At 39.4% G+C, this 25,608-nt stretch overlaps 1 protein-coding gene across 3 annotated transcripts; it reads left to right on the forward strand.

Annotated features, from left to right (window-relative positions):
* On the forward strand, nt 1-25,608 carry rbbp8nl.L (RBBP8 N-terminal like L homeolog). 3 transcript variants are annotated; one of them, XM_018234966.2, is made up of 15 exons: nt 6-150; nt 1,266-1,368; nt 10,202-10,331; nt 12,208-12,250; nt 14,906-15,001; nt 15,322-15,434; nt 15,823-15,895; nt 17,182-17,336; nt 17,630-17,712; nt 17,980-18,137; nt 19,970-20,732; nt 21,790-21,880; nt 22,422-22,504; nt 23,341-23,452; nt 24,430-25,608. In XM_018234966.2, exons 2-15 carry the CDS (start codon nt 1,327-1,329, stop codon nt 24,495-24,497), a joined length of 2,010 nt encoding a protein of 669 aa, XP_018090455.1. In that variant the 5' UTR covers nt 6-150; nt 1,266-1,326; the 3' UTR covers nt 24,498-25,608. The 3 variants fall into 3 exon arrangements, with proteins under 3 accessions (XP_018090457.1, XP_018090455.1, XP_018090456.1); XM_018234967.2 differs by having other exon boundaries at nt 23,341-23,446; XM_018234968.2 differs by lacking the exon at nt 1,266-1,368 and having other exon boundaries at nt 1-150.

Consider the following 25,608-nt stretch of genomic DNA (forward strand, 5'->3'; position numbering starts at 1 on the left):
AGAAGAAAAAAAAAAAGAAAGGGGAAAGAAGGCAATTTGGTATTTACTCGTTGATGTCTGTGCAGTTGGGATTGTTGGCAGTTATCTCCATTTCGAAGCAGGATTCCGAATTGTCAAGCTGGATACAGAGAAGCTGAATGCAAGGGAAATGTAAGTAGCGCTGGGTTTAGGTGCTGGGTAAAGGACTAACCTATAGTGAAATGTGCAGAGAGCACGAGGAGATTCTGCTACCAGTCATTAGACTGACATTTACCTGCTTTACATGCAGGGCTGTTACCTATATCTTTGTTTTTTTCTTTATATAGCACCATTAACACCTAAAGTACAAACACCATATTACATATCTTTGTTATTAATGCTTTGTTGATTCCATGCGGAGCAGAAACTGGATTTTTATGTGATTTTTTTTCTATTTATAGCTGTTATGATAATGCTAGCATTTAAGAGAATGAATATAGAAACAATGGGGTAACAGTCATGCTACTATAATTCCAGGGGTACCCAGACTATAGATAACCCCTCACATCAAATCTCACCCTAAATCACCTAAAGGCTAGGCCCCCTTAGCTCATAAAAGGCTTACAGATATATAGAAACACTCGGCTAATAATCACTCTGCTATAATTCCAGGGGTACCCAGGGCACAAATAAGCACTCACCCCAAATCTCACCCTAAATGGCCATCAGGCTGGGCCCCCTTAGCTCATAACAAGGTTACAGATATATAGAAACATTGGGGTAACAGTCACCCTATTATAGTTCCAGGGGTACCCAGGGCACAAATAATCACTCAACCCAAATCTCATCCTAACTGGCCTTCTTCAGGCTGGGCCCCCTTAGCTCATAACAAGGTTACAGATATATAGAAACATTGGGGTAACAGTCACCCTGCTATAGTTCCAGGGCTACCCAGGTAGCAAACCAGCAAACATCTGAAATCTCTATCTTACCACTGCAGAATATGTTGGAACTTTTAAAATACGGTTAAACCTCCATTGTTAGTTTAGGGGTAAGGGTCAGGTTTGACCCCCTCCTAGCCCGCAAATGTCTGGTACCAGACATACAGAGAGGAAAAATACTACCCTGAAGAGTTTACAATCAAAGTACAAATTAATTAAAGGAGAACTAAACCCAATTACAGACGACTGTGTCACTGCACAGGCACCCCTCCCCAATCACTAAAAGGAAACTCCTGATAACATCCATGTCCATATCATGTTTAGCCACTATTACTGCCTGGTTCTCTGTTGGTTATTGCTGTCCAGGAGAATGTGCACTTGACACCAAGACCAAACTGGCTTCCAGCCACAATGCTTCTGGATACCAATGGGACCAGGAATACCCATCTACACCATCACACTGTACTGTGTAAGTTAAACAATATGGCAGCTCTCACTCATATGTATAAATTCAAATATACACACAAAATGTTCCAGGCACGCAATAAGATGTACCCTCAGACTGTACTGTCTAAGATAAAATAATAAATCACCTCCTACCCATATGTATAAATACAAATAAAAAGAGAAGGAATGTTCTGGGCACACAATAAGCTATACCCTTATAATGTACTGTCTAAGGGAAACAATATGGCACCTCTTTCCCATATGTAAAAATAGAAATATAAAGAGAAGGATTGTTCTGGGCACACAATAAGCTATACCCTCATACTGTACTGTCTAAAGGAAACAATATGGCACCTCATGGTACCCGTATGTATAAATACAAATATACAGAGAAGGAATGTTCTGGGCACACAATTAGCTATACCCTTATAATGTACTGTCTAAGGGAAACAATATGACACCTCCTTCCCATATATATAAATACAAATATACAGAAAAGGAATGTTCTGGGCACACAATAAGCTATACCCTCATACTGTACTGTCTTGGAGAATCACTCTATCAACTAATATAATATGTAAGAAGTATAAGTGAAGGCCATTAACTGTGAAAAAATCAGAAATGAAACCATTTAAATGAAGGGAAAGATAGACACAGTGAAACTAAATTAAATATGAAACTCAGAGGGATATACTCGGACTTTCCATGCTTATAAATTTGTATTGAGACAAATGAACATAATGTAATCTGTTTGAGTCATATATATATATTGGTGATAACAATAATTATATAAAAGATGGAGTGTTGCAAGTCCAACTGTTATGGAATGGGCAGCCCAGTTGGCAGATAGCATTGCGCGTGCTAAACAAGAAAGCGGCAGTACAAAATATATACCTGTAATAATGTTGATGAAAAAAAACACACATAAACCCTTGATGATGAAAAATTGTCTTAAATACTTGTCAACATCAGAGTAAATGTATCTTTAGGTGAGCGTTCCCTTAACACAGCAATAACACGGTAGATTATTCCTAAAAATTAGCTTAAATACAGAGTCAAATGTTACACAAACACTTACAAAGGTATAATATTCTAATCTCATCAGTGCAGTTCCATAGCAGATTGGCTTGGACCAGAGTCAAAATTTGCTAACTATTTGCTTTGTATATTTACCACTCCAATACTTGCATAATATCCAGGATAATATAACGCACATAAATCTGCTCTCAAACACCACAGGCATCAGTTTCCTAAGCACTCCAGAGGGTACAAAAAACTCAGATGTCCAAACTGCAACTATCAACCCTAATACACATGCTTCAGACAGTATTTAGGTTGTCAGAGGCTGCAGATCAACAACAGCAGGACAACTACTTGCTGGACATTACTAATGTATACATTGACAATACCCAGCAACTGTTGATATGTGTTTTGGGCTTTTCTCAACGTTTGCCCATACTAGAGCCGAAAACTAGACCCAAGTCTCAGAATAAAGTTTCACACAGCAACCATTACCATAAAACCATCAGCGGGACCATTCTTCTCAATTATGGGTTTCATTTTTTTTTTAATACTAGTTCGTTACCCAATAGATGGTCTTCAAGGACTTCCATGGCCGTGATATGAAAAACACATATCAAACATAGTTCCCACCCACTTACTTTTCGTTTTATTGGTTTGAATCAAACGGTATAACTGAATCAGGGAAGGCAAAACACAAAAACGGTGAAAATACTGGAAGCTGTAGTTCATAATATATGACTAAAGATGGCCATACACGGGCAGATTAAAGCTGCCGATATCGGTCCTTTAGACCGATAGTTGATGCGGTCCTGCGACCAGTTGGAGCCCATTCTTAGCATCGTAATCTGATCATTCGGCCCCAGGGCCGAACATTCGGATTCATACGATATCGCCCAGCCGTTAGTGGGCATATCAGGTTTAGATCTGCTCGTTTGGCAACCTTGTGTACCTTAATACCATTCTGACCCAAAAAGAGACGTGTATGGCCACCCTAATACCATTCTGTCCCAAAAAGAGACGTGGCAGGGTACAACCCGGCTAAACTTAGTTGCAGAGCAAAGAAAAAAAAAGGAAAAAAAAGTCAGTTGAATATTTCATCCAAAAAACATTGGGCCAACGGTTAAATGGGGCATGAACTGAACAAATGACCCCTGGGGAAAGACAAACAAATCTTGGATTTCTTCTGTAGGAGGATACTGTTGATCCTGAAGGACAGCAGCAAGGGTTAATGAACCAGTATGACTGAACCGGCAAGATGTGAAGTGCTCTAAAGTTGCCTAGCCACGCAGCACTGCATAACCAGCTTCACTGTTTCCACACAAGAATGCAGGGCTCTTGTCTTATTCATAAGAGAAGCCTTTGTGCTGAGCAGGTGCAATGTCCCTTATTAACGTCTCTGGGTTACAATGTGGAAGAGCATTTGGTATTTAAAGGCTAAGTTAATTTCAGAATTAGGTTTTACGGTGACGCCAACATTCTGATACAGTTAGAAACTGCTCTTCCAGCTGCTCCACCCTGCTAGTCACTGCTGGTTGCTAGGGTTGCTAAGGTATCACTTAGCCGTTTAAATCTGAAACTAGAGAGGACAAAAAAAAAAATAAGCCCCTATTGCCTCCTTTTCTCTTGGAACCCCCTTTCAGCTCAAGTACTGGTGTTTCCCAGTGGCAAAAATGCATTAATGCATTAGGACAAAAAAAGTCGCCATATGAAAAAACACCCATTGACGTTAATGCATTAGGACAAAAAAAGTCGCCATAAGAAAAAAACGACCATTGACTTGCATGCATTTTGGAGCGAACCTTCACACGCGTAAAAAACGGCCATTGACTTGAAATTTTTGCAGTTTCACAACTTTTTTGCAGTCTCGCAAATTTTTCGGCAAAGCAAAACAGATTAACTTATCACTAGTAATTATATGTTACAGCAAATTCATTTTAGGGCCCAAAACATTGGTAAGTTTACCTATTACAATATTTTGAAACTGCTCATTAATTAGGGCCTTGAGGGGTCCCCTACACTTCTGGGCCCCCCTGCAGCTGCAGGGACTGCTTCCTCTGTAGTTACGCCCCCGCATGCAACCACAGAACAGAGCTTTGCAGGAGGACTCAAAAAGTAGTGAGTCAAACTGACACATCCATGTATCCTCCTGTGAGGATATCCTATAAACTTGTATGGATCCAAGAGCCTCAGGGCAGGGTTAGGATCTACTGTCTCGGTTGTTGATGGAACTGTATACCTACAATTTAAGTTCTGTAAATGGCTGGTACATAGGCTAATCTGGGGGCAACAGAGCATTCACTTTATTGTGCAAAACACAGAGCCTCTGCAAAATCAACTAGCCCTATATGTAGTGTCCCACAGTTAAAAGAAAAAGATCGTTTTTTAACAACGCGCAGGCACTGTATAAAAATGCCTTTAAAAGCCACTTGAATTCTGCATGCATTGTTGTGGCCAGGTCACACCCCGGTACTGGAAGAGCAAGCATTCTTTTAATTAAACCTGAACTGCTTGTATATACAACAGCACTGATGCAACACTATTTTGTATACTGGAAAACCAGTTTGTGTTTGCGGCGGACGAATGGAGGAAATCAGTGCTGGGGGTACTCTGGGAAGGAATCGGTCACCAGTGCTTTAAAGAAACAGCGTCACAAAAATAAACGTCACATTATACAGCTTAACGTCAAAAGATTGACAGACATACAAGCAGCTATAGGCAAAGACAAAGAGATATGTTTAAAGAATATGGAATCACTTCCATTTGATACATTTAAGCTTCAGCAACTCAGTCAAAGTTATTGGGACACCCAGGGGCAGATTTAGGTCGAGGTGAATTATCGAAGTTAAAAACGTCGAATTTTGAGCTATTTTTTGTGTACTTCGAATTTGAAAAATAATTTCGAAATTTATCATGTACTTTAAAACTTCGACCATTTGCCATCTAAAACCTGCCGAAGGGCTGTTTTATCCTATGGGGGACCCCCTAGAACCTATTTGGAGTCAATTGGTGGACTTTTTTGGGGGGAAAAACTTCGAACCGAATTCGATCGAATGCGCTATTCCTTCGTTCGTATGATTAGAAAACTGCCCTCTTTGGCCCAAAAAAACCCTTCGACTTCACTTCGGTTGGTCTTTTTGAATACGAATTTCGAAGTATTTTCAACCATTGATAAATATGCCCCCCAGTGTCAGACTGGGCCGGCGGGACACTGGGAAAAAACCCGGTGGGCCCCCACCAGCCCAGACCAGCTCCTCCCGGCTCCCCCATAAATAAATAAATCAGCCCGCAGTGTTTGCGGAACACGCTGTGTTCAGGAATCGGAGGTCGGGAGGGGGCCCCTGAGGACTGCATTGAGGGCAGGTCGTTTGTAGCCCTGGTGGGCCCCCCAAGGCTCCAGTCCGACCCTGGGAACACCTGCACCCTAACATCTCATTCCAAAACAAAGGGGATTCATATGAAGTTGCACTGCTGTTTGCTGCTACTCTTTTTGGAAGGTTCTCCCTAGATGTTAGAAAATTGCTGTTGTTTTGATTCAACCAGAAGAGTATTAATGAGGTTAGGCACGGTTGTTGGGGACTATAAGGATATAATTTACAAGATTTTTGGGGCTTTTGTGTATTATATGCATATCACACACAAAAGCCATGAATATCCTTTAACTTATATCCTTATAAATGGTGCTTAGTGATGTCATTGGTTATATTGAGTGCTTAGTGATGTAATTTGTGTCACATGACTCACTGAAAATTGAGTATTATCACAAATAATGGACACACTATTCTGAAATATGAGGATATTAGAAGTCGCCTTGTCTAAGTAACTTATAATATCTCTATTTTTTAACAAAAGGGGGAATACTATTCCCTATATATTTGACATTTTCTGATACCAAAGAATCCCGTTGGCAAATTAAATAGGTCAGTTATGGAACAGGGAATTAAGCTGGTCCAGTGTCACGTGGTTGGGGATACAGCTCAGTTAACTCTCAAACCAGCCTTTCTGGTGAGACGGCTGCTGTCAGTTTGTGATATTTATTGTGTTTAAAAAAACATCACAAACAAGTAAAGTGGCTCAGATTTGTAAAAATATGCATGTTATGCTATACTGTAGGATGGGAGTTAAAAATATATACGGAGAGGTTTCAGGACATAACCTCGTCATTGCAGGTGTGGATGGTTTTTGTTATAACTGGAAGCAATACCTAGAAAGACCTGATCCAGCCTTGACTTACTGTGCACACTATCCCACAATTGCAGGCCCATGTCTTTTTTTGAAGAGACTCCAATTATGGTCAGGAATCAGCTTTGTGAGCCAAGTACTACTTTAAAATGAATAACACACCTTTATTTAAGTTACTTGAAGGTGATAATCTAACAGTCACAGCCCTTTCCCCCAAAAATGTTTTACCTTACTATAAACATTATACCAAAGCTACAATTCCTAACTCTGACACAAGCTCACCTTACTTTACACTCTATTTCACAGTAACAAACCTGTCACATGACCCCATCTTTCCTTAATACACAAGAATGGGATCTGTTATCCAAAAATGCTTGGGACCTGTTGTTTCCGGGATTAGGGATCTTTCCATAATTTGGATTTCCATAACATAAATCTGCTAAAAATCATTAAACATTAATTAAACCCAGCAGAATTGATTTACCTCCAACAAGAATTAATTATGTTAGTTGGGATTAAGTACAATTTATTGTTTCATTATTACAGAGAAAAAGGTAATCACTTTCCAAAATTTCAATTATCTGATTAAAATGTCTACAGGAGATGTCTACAGGAGATGGCCTTCCCCATAATTCGGATCTTTCTGGATAACAGGTTTGCGGATAATGGATCGCATTCCTGTACTAAAACTACAGTCCCCTTAGCACCATCTTGCTTTATTATGCCTTTAGATTATAAACATTTCTAATCTGTATGATGGATGTATAAAGCTACCTAATGTACAGTGCTGTGGCACTATATATCTTATTATAATAATAATTAATTATAATAATGCACACTACACCCCCCCCCACCACAGTTACATTCCCCAACACTATTTTACCTTACTACAAATTACTATTTTTTGCCGACATCACAGCTTGAACCAAAAAAGCTTACAATCTAACCTCCCTCCATGCATAAACTCACTAGGCCAGGTTTTATCAGGAGCCTATCAGCCTACTACAATGACCTCTACAGAACTGGCACAAGCACAGGGAGAAATATGCAACTGCTAGCAGATCTGGATGTCCCTGTAAGGACAAGGCCAGACGTGGCGTTTTTGCTGCGTTTTTACGTGGCGTTTTTAAAAAAAGAACAGCGAGGCGTAAATACGCCACTGAAACCACATGCGACCATCAACATGTGTTTTTCAGCACGTAGGATTCTTTTCCCAACATCCAACTTCTCATTGTTTTCATTGTTCTCATTGAGAATTTGGACACCATATTTAAAATACTCTGCGTATTTACGCAAAGTGTGGTTTCAAACGTGCAGATCCAATAGAGTCTATTGATTTGGTAGTTTCTTGACATATTGGCGTTTCTGCTAAAAACCGCAAATACTGGCGTCCTGTGGCGGATTTCAGCTTGTGTGAATTGCCATAGTGTGTTTTCCATTAGTTTCAGTGGTAGTGCAGTTTATGCGTATTTAGGCCTGGCTGTTCTTTTTTAGAAACGCAATGTAAAAACGCCGCAAAAACCCCATATCTGGCCTTGCCACATAGTGGGAAATGTAATCAAACACAGAATACCAAAGCAGAACCTCTGCACAGCTTTTGCAATTTAACAAGCAGTTTCTATGTTATCAGCTGGAGTGCACTGCCTTAGTCGTTCTATTGTTGTAAAGCTGTCTCTTTAAAGCTGAGGTGGCGTGAACCGTTCTGGCTTACAAGTCCAACCAGACTAGCAACTCAGAAAGAGGTCACAAGATCTTACAATGCAGCCAGTGCATTCAATAACTATCATGCAAACGGTTTCACTTGTGATGTACAGTACTCCACCTTATTTCATTATAAAAAAAGAACCAGCCTGTACACTTACAGTACATATATAATATATGCTGGCACTTAAAATGCTACTGTAGTACCAAACATTTTAAGAAACTAAATAAAAAAAAAAAAGGCAACTCGCAATATTATGCACAAGATATACAGTGTCATTTTTGACCGCCGCAAGTACAATAAGGAATATGAATAGGAAAGGGCCTGAATAGCAAGATGCGTAATGAAACAATACATTACATTGTATTACAATACAAAACAATACATTTGTAGCCTTACAAGGCATTTGTTTTTAGATGGGGTCAGTGACACCCATTTGAAAGCTGAAAAGTGTCAGAAAAAGAAAAAAATAATGTCCATTCTATAACATATTAAACGTTAATGTAAAGGTGAACCACCCATTTAATAATATGCCTGTGCCTAATTCTTTAGGTGCTAGTCCACTGCTTGATGTTGAAACCCTGGAGCTACTGCCACCATAGAGATGGCCATAGCTGTATGGTTTCCCTGTGATAAGAGACACACTTCAAAAAAATTCGGAATAGGAGACAGACAGATACCCAGGGTCAAGAACAACTATGTGAATTGTTGCACTCAGGTACCTTTAATGAATGGTGTCATTTCAATTAACAACTGCCCTGGGCTGGTGCGTTATCCTAAAAAAGAATAGTGGTACTGGAAAAAATTTAGCAGTTGGTGTTACTGTGGGGACTGGGGAGACTATCATATTGGCACCACCCCACTATAAATGGCTTTCCTTGACCTTTATCTTAAATTAACCATAACAAGCCAAACCTACTGCTGCTGGAAAATAAGCCTGCTGCTATAGCATTTGAGCTTGAGATGTAGTACCTAAACTGGTAAATCCAGTCCCCTAAACATAGATTTAACATAATCTCTCTAATCTGCCATTAAATGTAGCTTTCCTAGCTGTGGTCTGTGCTTTAACACCTACAGCCCATTGGCACTTTTCAGTACGAAAAATTCATTAAGCTTGTTTCATATGTTTGTAAATAGGCCAGGGCCTGGTACTTGTCTAGCTGCCATATTGTGAAGCAAAATGTTGGCTTGTCTAATTAAGAAGCAATAAAAACAAATATATATATATATATATATATATATATATATATATATATATATATATATATATATATATATATATATATATATATAAGTCCTTCGTGATCCGCACTCCACTGAACTCCAGAAAGGCACCCAGGTGCTACTCATATAGACATTTGTATATAAATCCGAGAAGCATGAGTGCACACTGGGATTTGATAAAATATAATTTTATTAGGTTACATTAAAACTGATCAACGTTTCGGTCCGAACCTAGGACCTTTTAAGGTCCTAGGTTCGGACCGAAACGTTGATCAGTTTTAATGTAACCTAATAAAATTATATTTTTATCAAATCCCAGTGTGCACTCATGCTTCTCGGATTTATTTATATATATATATATATATATATATATATATATATATATATATATATATATATATATATATATATATATATATATATATATATATATGCGTCCTGTGGGTATCAGCACTCGATACTTGTATGAGTTTGAGGTGCAGGATCAAATTAATGATACAGATAATGCAAGGATCAGCACACTCGTTTGTAGAAAAGCAAAGTGTATTTTATTTCACAATGCTGTGTTGAAATAAAATACACTTTGCTTTTCTACAAACGAGTGTGCTGATCCTTGCATTATCTATATATATATATATATATATATATATATACACACAAAAGTGCCTTGTCAGTGGCATTCCTATTTAAATACATACTGATGTATAATATTTCTTTCCTTATACAGGTCAAGAACTCAAACGCTGTAGTGCGGAGCAGAAAAAAAGAAGCAGCCACATCTAAAACCAACATGGCAAATGAGAGTTTTGCTGAGGCATTGCAGAGACTAAAAGAGATTCATGACAAGGAGGTGCTCGGTGAGTTAGAATTAGTTTGCTTACCAACACTGTAAAGGTAGAACATCTATATTGGACATGTAAACATTTATTTTACTAACGTAACAATATGCTGCTACAGGTAGTGGTAACATAGATTATTTTTAAAACAAAGTTTAGCAGAACAGGACTGACAATTAAGCCTGACTTTCTTGTGAAGCCAAATAATTATATAATAAATACAGAATTCTCAGGAATGCCCAGCCTGCATTGTTTTTAAACTGCAGTTTTTAACGTGTATGTAATTGATAAAATTCTTATTGCCTTCAAATTGGGTTTTTTGCCTCCCTCTGAATCAACTAGCAGTTAGGCAGGTTATATACAGACTTAAAATGTTGAACTTGATGTACGTGTGTCTTTTTTCAACCTAACTTACTATGTTACTATGTTATATTTTAAAATGGTAGAGTACAACTGATCTAGTCCCTTGCATGGCTCTACTGTGTTTATCCCTCTGGCCAACAGATCAGGAAACATTAAATTCTTTCAGACCAGGCCCGGACTGGCAATCTGTGGGTTCTGGCAAATGCCAGAGGGGCTGCTATAAGGTCCCATAGAAAGTCAGTATTTAGTGGGCTGGTGGGGGGCTGTTTGGGCCTCTATGTGGGCTAATTGGGCCTCTGTGTACCTGAAATGCCAGGGCCTATTTTAATTCTCAGTCCGGACCTGTTTCAGACTCTCAACAATATAAAATGGAGTACGAATTGTCATGTTTGCACTGAAAAAAAGACGGGACTAGACATGTTTCAGAACCATGAGAAAAATTTACTGGGAAAGAAAAGCAGCAAATAGAGATGTGTTGGTAAAACAAGAAAATCAAGGTGGTGAGGCCGAGTTCCTGAATAGCTTTGCTCCCTGCACTTTGTATAAACAGGCCTCTCTTGAATAGACATGTCTGACTCCTCAAGTCACTCAGAAATCACGATCCTTTAGTTACATGGGATTAGAAACAAGATTCAATTCTGCGTGCAAATAGATATTCTAAGAAAATTGTTGCGTAAGGAAAAAAAAAAGCTTCTCATGTGTTGAAGTGTAGAATCCAGACATGTAGGAACAGCGATAAAGACTCATTGCATGTGCTGAGTTTTGGCGATTGAATTAAGTTATGTTCTTGCACCGCCCACACACACAGAATTAATCTTATTTATAATTAGTGAAATTATTTGTATATTTACTTTGATCAATGTAAAGTACCTGCCACTGCATATACATTTTACTGCCAAAATAACTCCTGGCTTTCTATCACTGTTGTGATAATTAATATAATTTATCCCTGAGCTGTAAGAAAATAGGTTATGTGGCTGTATAAATAATTATTTTGAAATGCAATGTCGGGCCTTGCAGAGCTGCTATTGTGAGTAAGAGCAGAGAATAGCAAAACTTGCTAAGATGGAGACAGTAATATAAGTTGGCCGCAATTATGTAGATCTCTATCAGCAAGGTAAAACAGTTCAGGTGAGTACAGACAGTATAAAGAGCTACTTTATTATCAAGCTCATTTAACTATGCTTTAATTGGTCGAACAAAACTAATGACATTGGAAAACCCCAGTTCTTTCTTTTGAAGCCAACCCCCATCCCCTGGCTAATTATGGTAAAGAGAGCAACCGAGAAGATTGTAATTGCAGTCACGTGACTAACAAGAAACACAAGAGTCACATGACTAGCCTCTTCCTCATACAAAACAGTGGCTATAACATTTATAAAGATAATAAAAAGATAAATAAATAATAATAAACCCTTTTCTAACTGGACACATCTAGTTAGGCTTGGGCTTGGGAGATGTAACTAATCAAATACAATATTTAGCAACTTGTTTGCATTCCTTTAACACTCTGGCTTTGTGTTATATGTTTTAGGTATGCAGGCAAAACTTTCAGAGCTCACAATGGAAAAGTGCCGGTGAGTTTAGTTTACTGCATTTTCACAATGGGATTGTTATTACTTAAATGCTCCATTCTAATAATCGCCTGGTTCCGGTTTTTATTGTGTCACTAGCTTCTTTTCATTCTGCCCAATTGTAAACACCCATCATTCTAAACTTCTGGAAGCATACCCTGCTATCAGGTAGGGTTGCCCCCTTTTCTGGAAATACCGGCCTTCCTATATATTTCTTTTTTTTCCTATTAATAACATTGGGAACAGCCATCATTTTTACCAGCCACGTGGCAACCCTACTATCAGGGCACTCTATACAGCTAGGGTGCCACTTGGCCGGTATTTTACTGGCCTGGCAGGTAAAAATGATGGCTGATCCCAATGTTATTAATAGGGGAAAAAGTTAAATAAATAGGAAGGCCGGTATTTTTTTTCCAAAAAAGCTGGCAACCCAACATAAAGCTGAAGTCAGAAATTGACCGCTACTGCTCTGACTGCAGAAAGTGCAATCATATTTCAGTGTGTTTGCAGAATAGAAGAGTCAGGCTACAGTTACATGGGTCTTTACCTTTAAAACACTTTTTTCAATTTAGTTATTTTTAGAGTGTTCACCAGAAATAAAGACTTTTTTCTTCAATTGCTTTCCATGTTTCATTTTTCACAGTTTTTCCAAAGTTGAAGTTTAAAGTTTAATGTTCCTGACTGTAGTGTTTCAGTCCAGCAGTTCAATGATCCAGATGCAGACTATGAACTGTTACAATTTGCTACATAAGTTGATTTCCTAGCCGTATCTGTGCAATATTAACAACTATTGTGTCAATTGTAACAGCTGCCTTTAATGAAACTCAGGGATTCTGCTCAGCAGGGCCAAGGATGGAAGAAATGTATCATTTAGAACAGTTTACAAAGTCGGTGATCCCCCTCCTGGAGCTGCTTCAGAAAGGGTCAGGGCACACAGGCAGATTAATTGAAACTTCGGGTGACTTTGGAAAACGAGGGGTTCATCCACTTCTATGTAAGAAAATATTGCAAATAGAAAAACAGTTACCCCTCAGGGATAACCAAATGTCACTAAGGCTAATACCACATGGATGGTGCTGAAATTTAGCCTGTAATATGCCCGTAATACGCAAGCCAAGAATCAGCAGCTGCGCTTGCAATAGCCTCCTGTCCTGCGCGGAAGCACTGCACTGGCGTGGGTGCAGGCACATGGCACATTTTGGTGTGGTAATGCAAACTTTATAGTTTTGCCGCAGAAATCCACTGTGTGTCTGCACCCAGGTCGACACAATGGGGTATATTTATCAAAGAGTGAAGTTAGAGATCACCCTGTCCGCTAGTGCGAAATTACACCACTCTCCATTAATTTTTATGGGAATTGGAAAGGCATATTTATCAAAGGGTGAACTTCACTCTTTGATAAATATGCCCCAAATGGATCCAGGTAGGACAGGAGGCTAATGCCAGCATAGGGGCCAATTCTTGTCCTGTGTATTTCAGCAGGCCGATTTTCAGCCCTGTGTGGCATTAGCCTTATACTATAATGATCTGCTGAATCAGTGCTGTCCAACTTATTACATGTAGTGGGCAGATTATATTTTATACAGCATTTTGGAAGGCAGGATTGAATTAAAATGATTGTCATATAGTGAAGTCTATGGAGCCCATGAGCAGACTGTGGAAGGTGCATACAATTCTTTTGGAGGGCCACATCCGGCCCGTAGGCCTTCAGTTGGACAGTCCTGTGCTAAATTATCACTGAGACCAGTGAGTGTCCTGCAATGCAGTCAATTCAACCCTTGCATGGGAAATTTGACCCAATGCATGCTACAAACTAGGCCCTACTGCCTTTTTGAGATCAGATCCAATTACATACGAAAAACAACAAGACTAACAAAGAATATACTATCAACAGAAGTCACTGGACTTGATTTATATATCCCAGCTGTCAGTTTTGATTTTATGTGGGAGTTTTAACTTCCTGGTTTCAAGAAGCCTTAAGGGAACTTTGAAATTTAATTATTGGGGTGATGGCATAGGAAGAATAAGATGTACAGTTTAGCCCAAGGCTTGCTACAAGGTGTAGTTGAAAAGTATCCATCATTGGAAGATTCGCCACAAACATCGAAACATCGTGAAGAGCTCACATATTTTATTCTATTGACTGTTTTAACTGCTTTCATGGCTATCTAAAGCTTCTGGCACTCACATGTAAATAACTATAAACCAAATGAACACGCTTTTTCATTTAGAGCTGCAATCCAGATTATTTGGCTGTGGCACAACCCTCTTACAATATTAGATGTCTAATGAATAAGAAGTTCTATTATTGTACTTTTATGGGAGTCACCATTGATGGCCCCACTGGGGAGCTGCCTAGTGCTCTTGGTAGGTCAAGATTGCACTATTAGAAATATATATGGTATGTGTGTGAATTGATGTCAATCACATGAAATACACACACACTTTTTTTTTTTAGTGGATACACATTTCTTTTTCGATGCACTAGAAATTATTTGTTGTTAGAATTCACTTCCAGAAACCACTATAAATGCTAGAAAGTAGGCCCCATATGGGTGTCAATGAGAACAAGTGAGTAAGTTTTGTTGTGTGCCTAGTTTAATCTTGCAGAAAAGCCTAAACAGAATAACTAATGTGTCCTAATGAAATGCTCTTTAGTGATGCACAAAGAATTGAGGAGCTGTTTTCCAAGAACCACCTACTGCGGGAACAGCACAAGGTCCTTAATGAAAACATTAAAGTGCTGGAGAACAGGTAAGAGATGACAATAACTGAAGTGACATCTTTGGGGCTCATGTTTGCCTCCAGAAACATGACACTCCCTTTGTCTGTATATTTTACAATTGGTCTCAATGCAAAGTATATCCCAGAAATAAAATTGTTTAGCGTTTATGACGCAAAAATGACCTAAACAGTTATTTCGACCATTTGTGGAAAATCTACAATTTTATTTCGAAATTGCAACATTTGTAAAATTCATTTTTATGACCCTGCCCGTCACCACCTGAGAACATGTAATACTTCCTGTATAAGTCGATGTGGTAAATAAAAATAAAGTTTTTATAATTGTGTAGGTTAAGGGCCGGTTTGTGTGACAGATGCACAGTGACACAGGAGCTGGCCAAAAAGAAACAACAGGAGTTTGAAAATTCTCACTTACACAGCCTGCAGCAAATCTCTGTCCTCGGTGAGTATGCTCAGCATTCACATAGCGCTATATTATTCTTATTCTAATTCTAATTGTCGAACAGATCTTTGCCTTCAGTCTGTATGCTTGGCAAAAGCAAAGAACATTATTAATAATGAAAGAGATGAATAATTAAAATGACCTAAGGGGCATGGCCTTCCGTGCTCCTGCTCCCTCAGAGGTTGAGATCCCAGGTTGCTTTAGAGGCTGTGGCCCTCCAGGTGTTAGCAGTCCAGGCTATTGGGCAGCAACATCTTGTGAGCCATGGCACTACATTAATGCGCTATAGCACTTAAAACGTGAACATGAAAGGCAACCCCTACTTATACAAAAAGTTATCTAGCTTCGGCTTCCCATTTATCTGACTAGAGTCTCTTTTACATTGCAGCCAATGGGATGAAAAGTATAAAGGAAGAAAACCGATCCCTTCTGGAAGAGCTGAAGAAGCTACAATGTTTGGAGTAATTGCATTCCTATGATTTATTATTGTGTATTAACTATGGAAAGACAAAGAATGAGAAATAGCATGAGAAGTACTTCCTTGGCAACCTGACGCTACTTTTTAACTTGCTGCATACTTACCACTCAGACACCTACCTAGGCACCATCTCAGGCTTGCTTTACTTCTTTATTTACATACCTGACTGGAGACCCAACAATGTACATTTTCAACAGATTCAGTTTCATTGTTCTCTTAGGGTTTAAGGATAAACAAACTAATTCTGTTTAACTTGCATCCTATCCAGTGTGAGTGTCTTAGGGTGAGATTGGGTTTATTACAATCCACATTACCATATTATATTATTTTAAATTCATGGAGCCATTTTGTTAGCTAAACCTTAATGCAAAGTGCAGACACTGCCAGGCTGTATGGCCAGATTTAGCAGTATGGAGCTGTAACTACATTACGGTGGCTTACAATTTTGCAATTGTAAATGAAAGCAAAAATAAAAAGAAAGAAGAAACTATTTATAATATAAGGCTTTGCACTGATCTGTAAAGGAATAGGATGCATCTCACTGTTGCATAAGGGTAAGGTCACACCTGGAGATTCGGGGGGATTTAGTCACCAGGCAACTTATCGCCTCTTCTTTGGGACAACTAATCTCCCCGAACTGCTTCCCTCTGTCTTCAGCCTGCTAGAATGAAAAATCACCTGCGGCATGGCAATCGCGGCGCTTCGTTTTCCGAAGTCGTCCAAAGTTGCCTCTAGGGATGCACCGAATCCACTATTTTGGATTCGGCCGAACCCCCGAATCCTTTGTGAAAGGTTCGGCCGAATACCGAACCGAACCCTAATTTGCATTTGCAAATTAGGGGTGGGAAGGGGAAACATTTTTTACTTCCTTGTTTTCTGACAATGTCCCATGATTTCCCTCCCTGTCCCTAATTTGCATATGCAAATTAGGGTTCGGATTCGGTTCAGCTGGGCAGAAGGATTCTGGATCCTGGAACTAGGGATGCACAGAATCCTGGGTTCGGTGCATCCCTAGTTGCCTCACAAGGAAACTTCGGAAAACGAATCGCTGTGAGTGCCATGCCGCAGTCGATTTCTCATTCTAGCAGGCGGGAGCAGTTTGGGGAGATTAGTCGCTAGGCAACTAAATCTCCCCGAATCTCCAGGTGTGACCTTACCCTGAGTATGGCCAACAATCAGCGCCATACACTTTACCCCATTGTGAATTAGCTATTTGTATTTTTTTTAATAGCCATAATGATAAGGTATTTCTGTATTTCTTTCCTGTAGCAACAAACATCACCGATCCTTTCCCCCAGACATCAAAGCTGCACAAGACTCACCACAAACACTTTCGGCCTCCTTAACTCACAAAAACAGTGTGGAGAAAACAAGTATAGAAGAAGAGTCAGAGGAGCATATGCCTGACTATCAGGCTTCAGAAGGTCTGCTGTTTTTGTGAGATTTAGCATGTTTTAGCCGTGCTGCTAAATATATGCAGTGATTCACCCCAAATTCTTTGATGATTCCCTACCGAGTAAAGTTTACAATCAAAATAAGATTGTCATGACCAAATAGGAACCTGATAAAGAACCAGGAAAGAAGACTTTGTTTTTTATTTAAAGTAATAATGTACCTATAATTTTAAAATTAAAAAGTTTACTAAAGGTATTTTCCCCTGAACTTGCCAGAATCACAAAACTGTCATACTAACCACATTGCTGTTTTTGTCTTTCAGAGAAATATTCTGTGGCAGCCAAACCATCTCCAGAAGGAAAGACATCTCAGATCTTAGGCCCCGAGACTCACTTTCAGGAAAACGTATGTTTCATACCAACATATTTAATGAATATCTCAGAAGGAGGGTATTTGGGTGGCACCAGCAGAAAGCCCCAAAGCATATATATTATATAGGGAGATTAATAAAGTAATGTGGAACATGGGTGGTCAATCAGCAGTGGACAGTAAGTTAGAATTCCCATCTGTTGAAATTAGTGGAAAATTATATATTCTAAGGTATCTAATATGGAAAAAGAAAAAAAAAAGTAGCACACGGTTAATTTCTGTCCATAACCTTGATAATTGCAGCATATGCCCATGACACAGAAGATTTTCCTAAGCTCATTGAACCAGCAGAAAATCTCCAATCAGCTACATGGGACAATTGCAGTGCTGAGGCCGGGTTTCAGGAGCGGCCGTGATGGAATACCGTCCTCCCTTAATAAACGGGCTTCAAGCAATGAAATGTGAGTGGGGCAAATGACAGCATTATCAATCCTAAGATCAGTCAACAATTCACAATTGGTCCATTCACTATTATTGCACGAAGATTATTGCAGATATCTTCGGGACTTCTCCCATTGACTTATATGCAACCTCGGCAGGTCTGAAATGCCCGATTTATGGATTTGGAGTTTTTCCATCCTCGCGGTATAATAAATTATGATAAATTTGCATATTTTTTTTCCACTAAAAATTCACATTTTTGTAGTAAAAAAAACAAACACATTTTTCAGGTTTTTGGCATTCGGAGTTTAATCAATAACCCCCTTTGTGTCTGCAATTGTACTTTGCACACAGCACTTGCCGTTACAAATTCCCTTATTGTCTGTTAATGTCCATAAGTAACCTTTTACAGGTATGGGACCTGTTATCCAGAATGCTTGGGACCTGGGGTATTCCAGATAACAGCTCTTTCTGTAATTAGGATCTTCATAACTTAAGTCTGCTAGAAAATCATATAAATAATAAATAAACCCAATAGGATTGTACAAGGCACGGTTTTATTATTACAGAGAAAAAGTTAATCTTTTTTAAAGATTTAGATTGTTTCGATAAAATTGAGTCTATGGGAGTCTTTCTGTAATTCAGAGCTTTCTGGATAACAGGTTTCCGGATAGCAAGACCCATATTAATTACTGAGCATGGATTCCATTGTGCCTAAAACAAATGCTTCCCCTATGGAATTTGGTTTGTCACAAATATCCTCAATGACACTTTCTGTAAAAATACTTGCACTGAACTGTAGTTTAATTTATGAATAGTATTTTATGTCTTTGAAATAAGCACTTACCGGCACACAAGACTCCATGCCAGGGCCGCCTTCAGAACTCACGGGGCCGTGTATGGCAACATTTTCTGGGCCCCCTGATCCCCGCTCACCCCCAAACCCCACCCTATATCTCTCCCACCCCACAGACATCAGAGCTAAAACATTAAACCCCCCTAAAAAGCCATTAGTGGTCAGCCCCCCCCATGTTATAAAAAGCCATTGGTGATCAGGGGTCCCCCCTGCAAGTAGAAAATAAATTGATGGCCTGGGCCCCCGCCCCACAAGTTATAAAAATCCACTGGTGGCCAGGACCCTCCTTTAAGTTAAAAAAATATATATAAAAAAAAAACATTGGTGGCAGAGCCCCCCCAAAATGTAAAATATTTTTTCTCCTATTCAGTTCTCTGTACCCTCATTGGTTGCTTAAGTTTAAGTCCCGGTAAAACTGCATTGGGATTGGATAGGCTAGAGGGGAAGATGCTACTTCACCTAGCCAATCCCTGTAGAGCTTTACCGGGACTTATCCTTAAACGATCAATGAGGGTACAGAGAACTCAGAGATCTGAATAGGAGACAAATCATGAGCTCCTGTGCTCTTTTCCGAAGATTGCAGAATGCTGACAGCAGGGGGGTGGGGCGGCTAATCAAGTAAGTGAAACATGTCCGGGCCCCCTAAGACACAAAAACCTGAGGGAAAACTGTCCCCCCTGATGTCAGTTCCATGCAAGCAGGGTAAACCCTGCATGTTTATTGAAGTGTAACAGTGTTACATGGAGTCTTGTGTGCCTTTAATTCCTTTTTTCAATTGAATTTGGAGGGTGCCGTTCTCTCATACCGTGCACTAGCTTTGTTTAAGAGGCCAGGGTGTGCTGGTGGGTTACTTATTTGATATGAGCACACAATGCTACTTTACTGTAAAAACAGAAAATTAAACCTCCACTATAGTTCACCTTTAGATTCATTTTTGCAGTTGCAGCAACATTGTTTAGAGTTTTATTGTTTAATCACCCTGGATTGCATTTGCAGGTATTCCAAGGGAAGTGGGGTGGATTCCAATAATGCTTCATCACAACTTGACTCTCTAAAACATGTTATCCCAGAAGAACAAATGTGTTTACTGCGACAACATCTGGCACAAAGGCGACTTGGGCCACATGCTCCCATAGCCGTCGGAGACGGTCGCTATATTATAACCAAAGGCCAAAACACAGAGGCCACAAGGAAAGTTTCCCAAGATGACTGGGATGAAAGGGTAGTTATGGCCGAGCTCCATGGAGCTATGATGTATCTGAGAGACCGTGGATTTAGAGGAAGGGGGATACACCCTGACCAGAGAGACAGGCTTAATTACATTCTGACCAGACAACACCAAGGACAGAGGTCACCAAAATCCCCAGCAGATGTGCCAGCTTCTCAGCGAAGAGACACTGATGAAGGAGAGTTGTCACTGCTCCATATGCTCAGCACTCACATGAAGAACAAGCAACATGAAAGCCAGACTGACGAGAAGGAATTGGAAAAAGATCCAAAGTATGAAGAACCTGAGAAGAGAGAACAAGAAGAGCCTACTCCAGATAAGCCCCTCGATTTATCTGATGCCAGAAGAGGGCAGCCAAGCTACTGGTCTGGCAGCAAAAGTGAACAGAGAGGGCCACATGAAGGGTTTTGCACAAGCCCAACTTTCACAAATAACTTCTGTCGTCAATCCATAAATACTGATGTAATGGGCTCAGAAGACGATGGGTTAGTGGAGGAAGAAAACATTTGCTCACAGGAAGACATAAAAAGGGTAAGAATGTTCTCTTTTATTGTTCTCTTCCAGCTTGATAAATAATCAGTTTAATGATTTAATTACTAACCCATACTAGTTAGTGAATGTGATAATATTATGGATGTGTGAAGTTATTCTTCCGCCATACCTCGCTGTTGCACATTAACAAAATTACATTACAAGAAAGAAAGTTGTAGGAAGGTATTGGTTCTGCCCAGGTGGTGCCATACACGACTGTTGTTTCGGTTCAACAGCTGTTTTAAGGCACAGAGTTTCAGTCACCCGAACGGTCTGTGCACTTTTATATGTGCTTTCTCTATTAAGTTAACCCTTAGGTTACTGACTGTCAGTTGAGCTGGTATGAACTGCCAATATCAAATGCATTTTCAGAAACTGACATAACTCGCAATTGCAAAACTGCTCAGATGAGCACTCAGAGAAAATGTATTTTATTTGCTTTTAGATTAGGGTTAACAGCTCACTTATGAATTCTGGGACATGTCTAATATATGCATGTTGCAGGGTTACACAGATTGGATTTAAATTATATTGCAATCAGTGCTGCCCTCCTCTTGGATTTTCTAGATGCATCTTTGAATCTTCAAGTGATCTGGTAACCCTAGTTTAGATTTGCTTTATGTTGTAAGGATTCATGCCCTTCCCTTGTAAACTGTTTAATAGCCCAGCCTACTGTTTCAGTTGAGGGCTTCTTTTCCCATCATCTGTGCAATGACAGGCATGGGATGGACTTTGTTGCAAACAAATCATTATGCAAGTATGCATTTTCACATACCAAAATTTGCTTTGTGTGTATGCTGATAGGCTGATGCTGTGCCTCCCTGTACATGCATACAGAAGACAGCAATTTGGCTTTTTTTTCCCTGGAGTGCATACTCCAGCAGAGAAAACAACCGTGCACCATCAGCCTTAGATTCATTACAAAAGACTGTATTCACATGTAATGCAGGTCCTGAAATAGCTTGAAGCATCTGGATAACATGCCAAAGAAAACATTTCTACACGCTTACCTATTGTAAACAAAGATTTTCACGGTGAATGTGTTCTGCTATTTCAGAATTCTTCTCCTTCCTTTGACAAAGAAAAAGATGGAATCTCTGGCAAAAGATCAACAAGGGGACATAAAAGAGAACGATCTCTGGAACCAGGTGAACTCTTTAATAGCATAAATATGCAGCAGAGAAATGTCTATAAGCAAGAATGAACAGAATCCATAGTTATCCATAGCAGAATTTGTCTGAATATAAAATGATCAATTGAAAATTCGTCTATTCACTTTATTATCTACGTTAGAGTCCTGCAGCGGGTAACCTGCGGGTTGAAGTTTCGGGTGCGGGTACAGATGTGGGTCAGCGAGTTTTACTCCAATAGCGAGTTTTACTCCTTTTTTCTGCCCACGCCTACTTCTAATGATGTCACTTACAGTTCACAATGACAGCACTTCCTGTTTCTTGTTGGTCAGTGGGTAGAGGATCGGGTTGCGGATAAGGTACTTGCGGGTCGGGTCACGGGTCCAAGCGGGTAAGAATGCAGGTTGCGGGTCCGGTTTGCGGGTCGGGTTCAGGATTAACAAATTGGTTCCGCGCAGGACTCTAATCTACGTATTATGTTACTAAAAACTATAAACTTCAATATCAAACTAACAATGCAAAACTAAAGACAACTGACATCTGTTCCCTGGTTTCTCAGATATGGAAGAAGAGGAGGGCCCAGTGAAAGATGAGCAGTCGCCCCAAATGTATTTGAATGAAATGGAAACATCTGACAGTGAGGTTTGTCATTCTCTTATGAAGACACTAGTTTGCCTGGCCCAGTTACAAAGTGTAGCAATAATTGTGCCCACTGATTATGCCCAGTCAGTCGGTTACCAGCACATTACTAGAGTTCTGGTGATATTTGTGTAAACCACTAAAATATGCACCATGGCTATCATTATAATCATTATATACTTTTCATGCATGGTAGACTCCTATTAAAGGGGTTGTTCGCCTTTGAGTTAACTTTTAGTATGATGCAAAGAGTGATATTCTGAGACAATTTGCAATGGGTTTTCAAGTTTTATTATATGTGGTTTAATTTGGCAGCTCTCCAGTTTGCACCTTCAGCAATCTGGTTGATAGGGTCCAAATTACCCTAGTAACCATGCATTGATTTGAATATGATACTGGAATATGAATAGGAAAGGGCCTCAATAAAAAGACAAGTAATGAGAAGTAGCAATAACAATACAATTGTAGCCTTACAAAGCATTTGTTTTTAGATGGGGTCAATGACCCACATTTGAAAACTGGAAAGGGTCAAAAGGCAAATAATGCAAAAACTATTTAAAAGTAATTAATGAAGACTAATTTAAAAGTTTTAAAGGTGACCACTCCTTTAAGAACACCCCACATGTCTCCACATGCATCAATATATTAATCCTCCCCAACTTTTAACAGGCGATGGTGTCAGTCTTCTTATAAATATAGCAAACTTTGTTGAAACATGTCTTTTTTAAACATTTGCTCAGAGATCCTTGGTGTTTAAAGATGCATCATTTATTTACATTACAAACAGAATGGCAAGCAAAATGTTAGATGTTTTGACCTCGTATTCTTGCCTTTTACAGGCTGAAACAGAAAGCACCCACCTTGCACTGAGTGAGGGTCAGCGGGATGGCTTCAGCATGGACAAGACTAATAGGAGAAACAAATTGACCAAGAAGGGGCATCAAGGTGCAGGTAGTGACATGTAAAGTAATACCTGCATTCCAATATTCCTATAGGGAAGGATGGCGTTGTGCACCTCACGTGCCCTAAAAAGCTGAACAAAACTCAACAATGACACCATAGCACAGGCTAAAGTCTCAAATACAATATTAAATATTATTTTGGGGTATTATTTGAATGCTCCAGTTGATCACTAAGATCTGACAGCAGCTTTATAAGACTTGAACTGTGGGTTTGGCCAAACTGAAACAAAAATTGAGGCTTGGTAGCAATCTCGGTGCTTGTCTTTAAAGGGATACTGTCATGGGAAAAAAAATGTTTTCAAAATGAATCAGTTAATAGTGCTGCTCCAGCAGAATTCTGCACTGAAATCCATTTCTCAAAAGAGAAAACAGATTTTTTATATTCAATTTTGAAATCTGACATGGGGCTAGATATATTGTCAGTTTCCCATCTGCCCCCGGTCATGTGACTTGTGCTGTGATAAACTTCAGCCACTCTTTACTGCTGTACTGCAAGTTGGAGTGATATCACCTCCCCCCCAGAAGCCTAACAAAACTACAATGGAAAGGTAACCAGATAGCAGCTCCCTAACACAAGACAACAGCTCCCTGGCAGATCTAACAACACTCAATAGTTAAAGCCAAGTCCCACTGAGACTGATTCAGTTACATCAAGTACGAGAAATAACAGCCTGCCAGAAAGAATTTCTCTCCTAAAGTGCAGGCACAAGTTACATGACCAGGGGCAGCTGGAAAATTGACAAAATGTCTAGCCCCATGTCAAATTTCAAAATTGAATATAAAAAAATCTGTTTGCTCTTTTGAGAAATGGATTTCAGTGCAGAATTCTGCTGGAGTAGCGTTTTAACTGATGTGTTTTGAAAAAAACATGTTTTCCAATGACAGGATCCCTTTAAGCTATGTTGTGGGGTGGTCAGTGAGGAATCAGTCTAACCTAATAGCAAAAAAACTGTCTTTCCTATCCAGGGTCAAGCAAATCTATGAAAAGAAAGAAGAAAACTCTTTCAACAGAAAGCAACACATCCCAAGAATAAGCTGATCATTCACAAGCAAGAGTGCGAATGAAAGATACCTCGTGGGCAAAAAAAACTGCACAAGAGATCAACTGATGCAAGCAGGAACACTTCCCTTAATTTATAGAATGGAAATCTATAAATAGGCCAAAACTTGGCCATATGTTTATATGAAATGCTGAACTCTACTGACAATCGCTTAGTCTGTATGCAGAAAATAACCCCTTGGATGATCATTCATCAGTGCAAAGGACTATGTGAACTCTTATATGGTTTAAGTGTCCACGCCTGTATATATTCGTCAATGCAATTCAAAGCCAGACTTTGGAAACCACACAGTTGTAGTTACATTTATGGATACTAAGACAATCTTTGAGATTCTGCAATGTGTGGATAAGACAGTTTATACTGTATATGTAAATGTATGGATTCTACGAGCAGAACCTGCTCACCTGCTTTTATGTAATGTCATGAATTCTAATACTGGGGTCCCATAATATACTGTATGTGAGCTACCATATTGTTTCCCTTAAATGGTACGAAACTATCATTTAGAGTGTACACACAATATTCCTTCTATGCATATTTGAATTTATATATATATATGAATGGGAGCTACCATATTGCTTCCTTTAGTGCAGTATGAAGATAAAAGCTTAGTAGGAGCACAGTGCATTTCTTCTCTGCCCATGCAAAATCTGGTAACTCCCATTCACATACGTGGGATCCCCGTAGAATATTTCTGGCTCATGTAGCACTTATATACTTATACACCCTCCCATAATCCCACAGACCCTATTTTACCATTAAATCTCTGTAAATGTGGTCTACTTGTAACAACAAAAGAAGCAGTTTAAAATGCTCAACCCAAAAAAAATTCTGCTTCATAAAAGAAAACATAATTCTAAGCAACTTTGCAATTTACATTCATTACAAATGTTCTATGGTTTTTTTAAGTTATCTGTATATGTATTCTATTGGCTTTGAGGGGTAGCTAGGCATACAACCAGGACCACCATCAGAAATCGCAGGGCCCCATACGACAACATTTCCTGGGCTACGCCCACCGCAAGCCCCACCTACAGGTCCGCCCTCCCCACCACACAGTAAAAAAACAAAAATAATATTGGTG

Source organism: Xenopus laevis, chromosome 9_10L (genome assembly GCF_017654675.1).
Source record: "Xenopus laevis strain J_2021 chromosome 9_10L, Xenopus_laevis_v10.1, whole genome shotgun sequence".
Lineage (NCBI taxonomy): Eukaryota > Metazoa > Chordata > Amphibia > Anura > Pipidae > Xenopus > Xenopus laevis.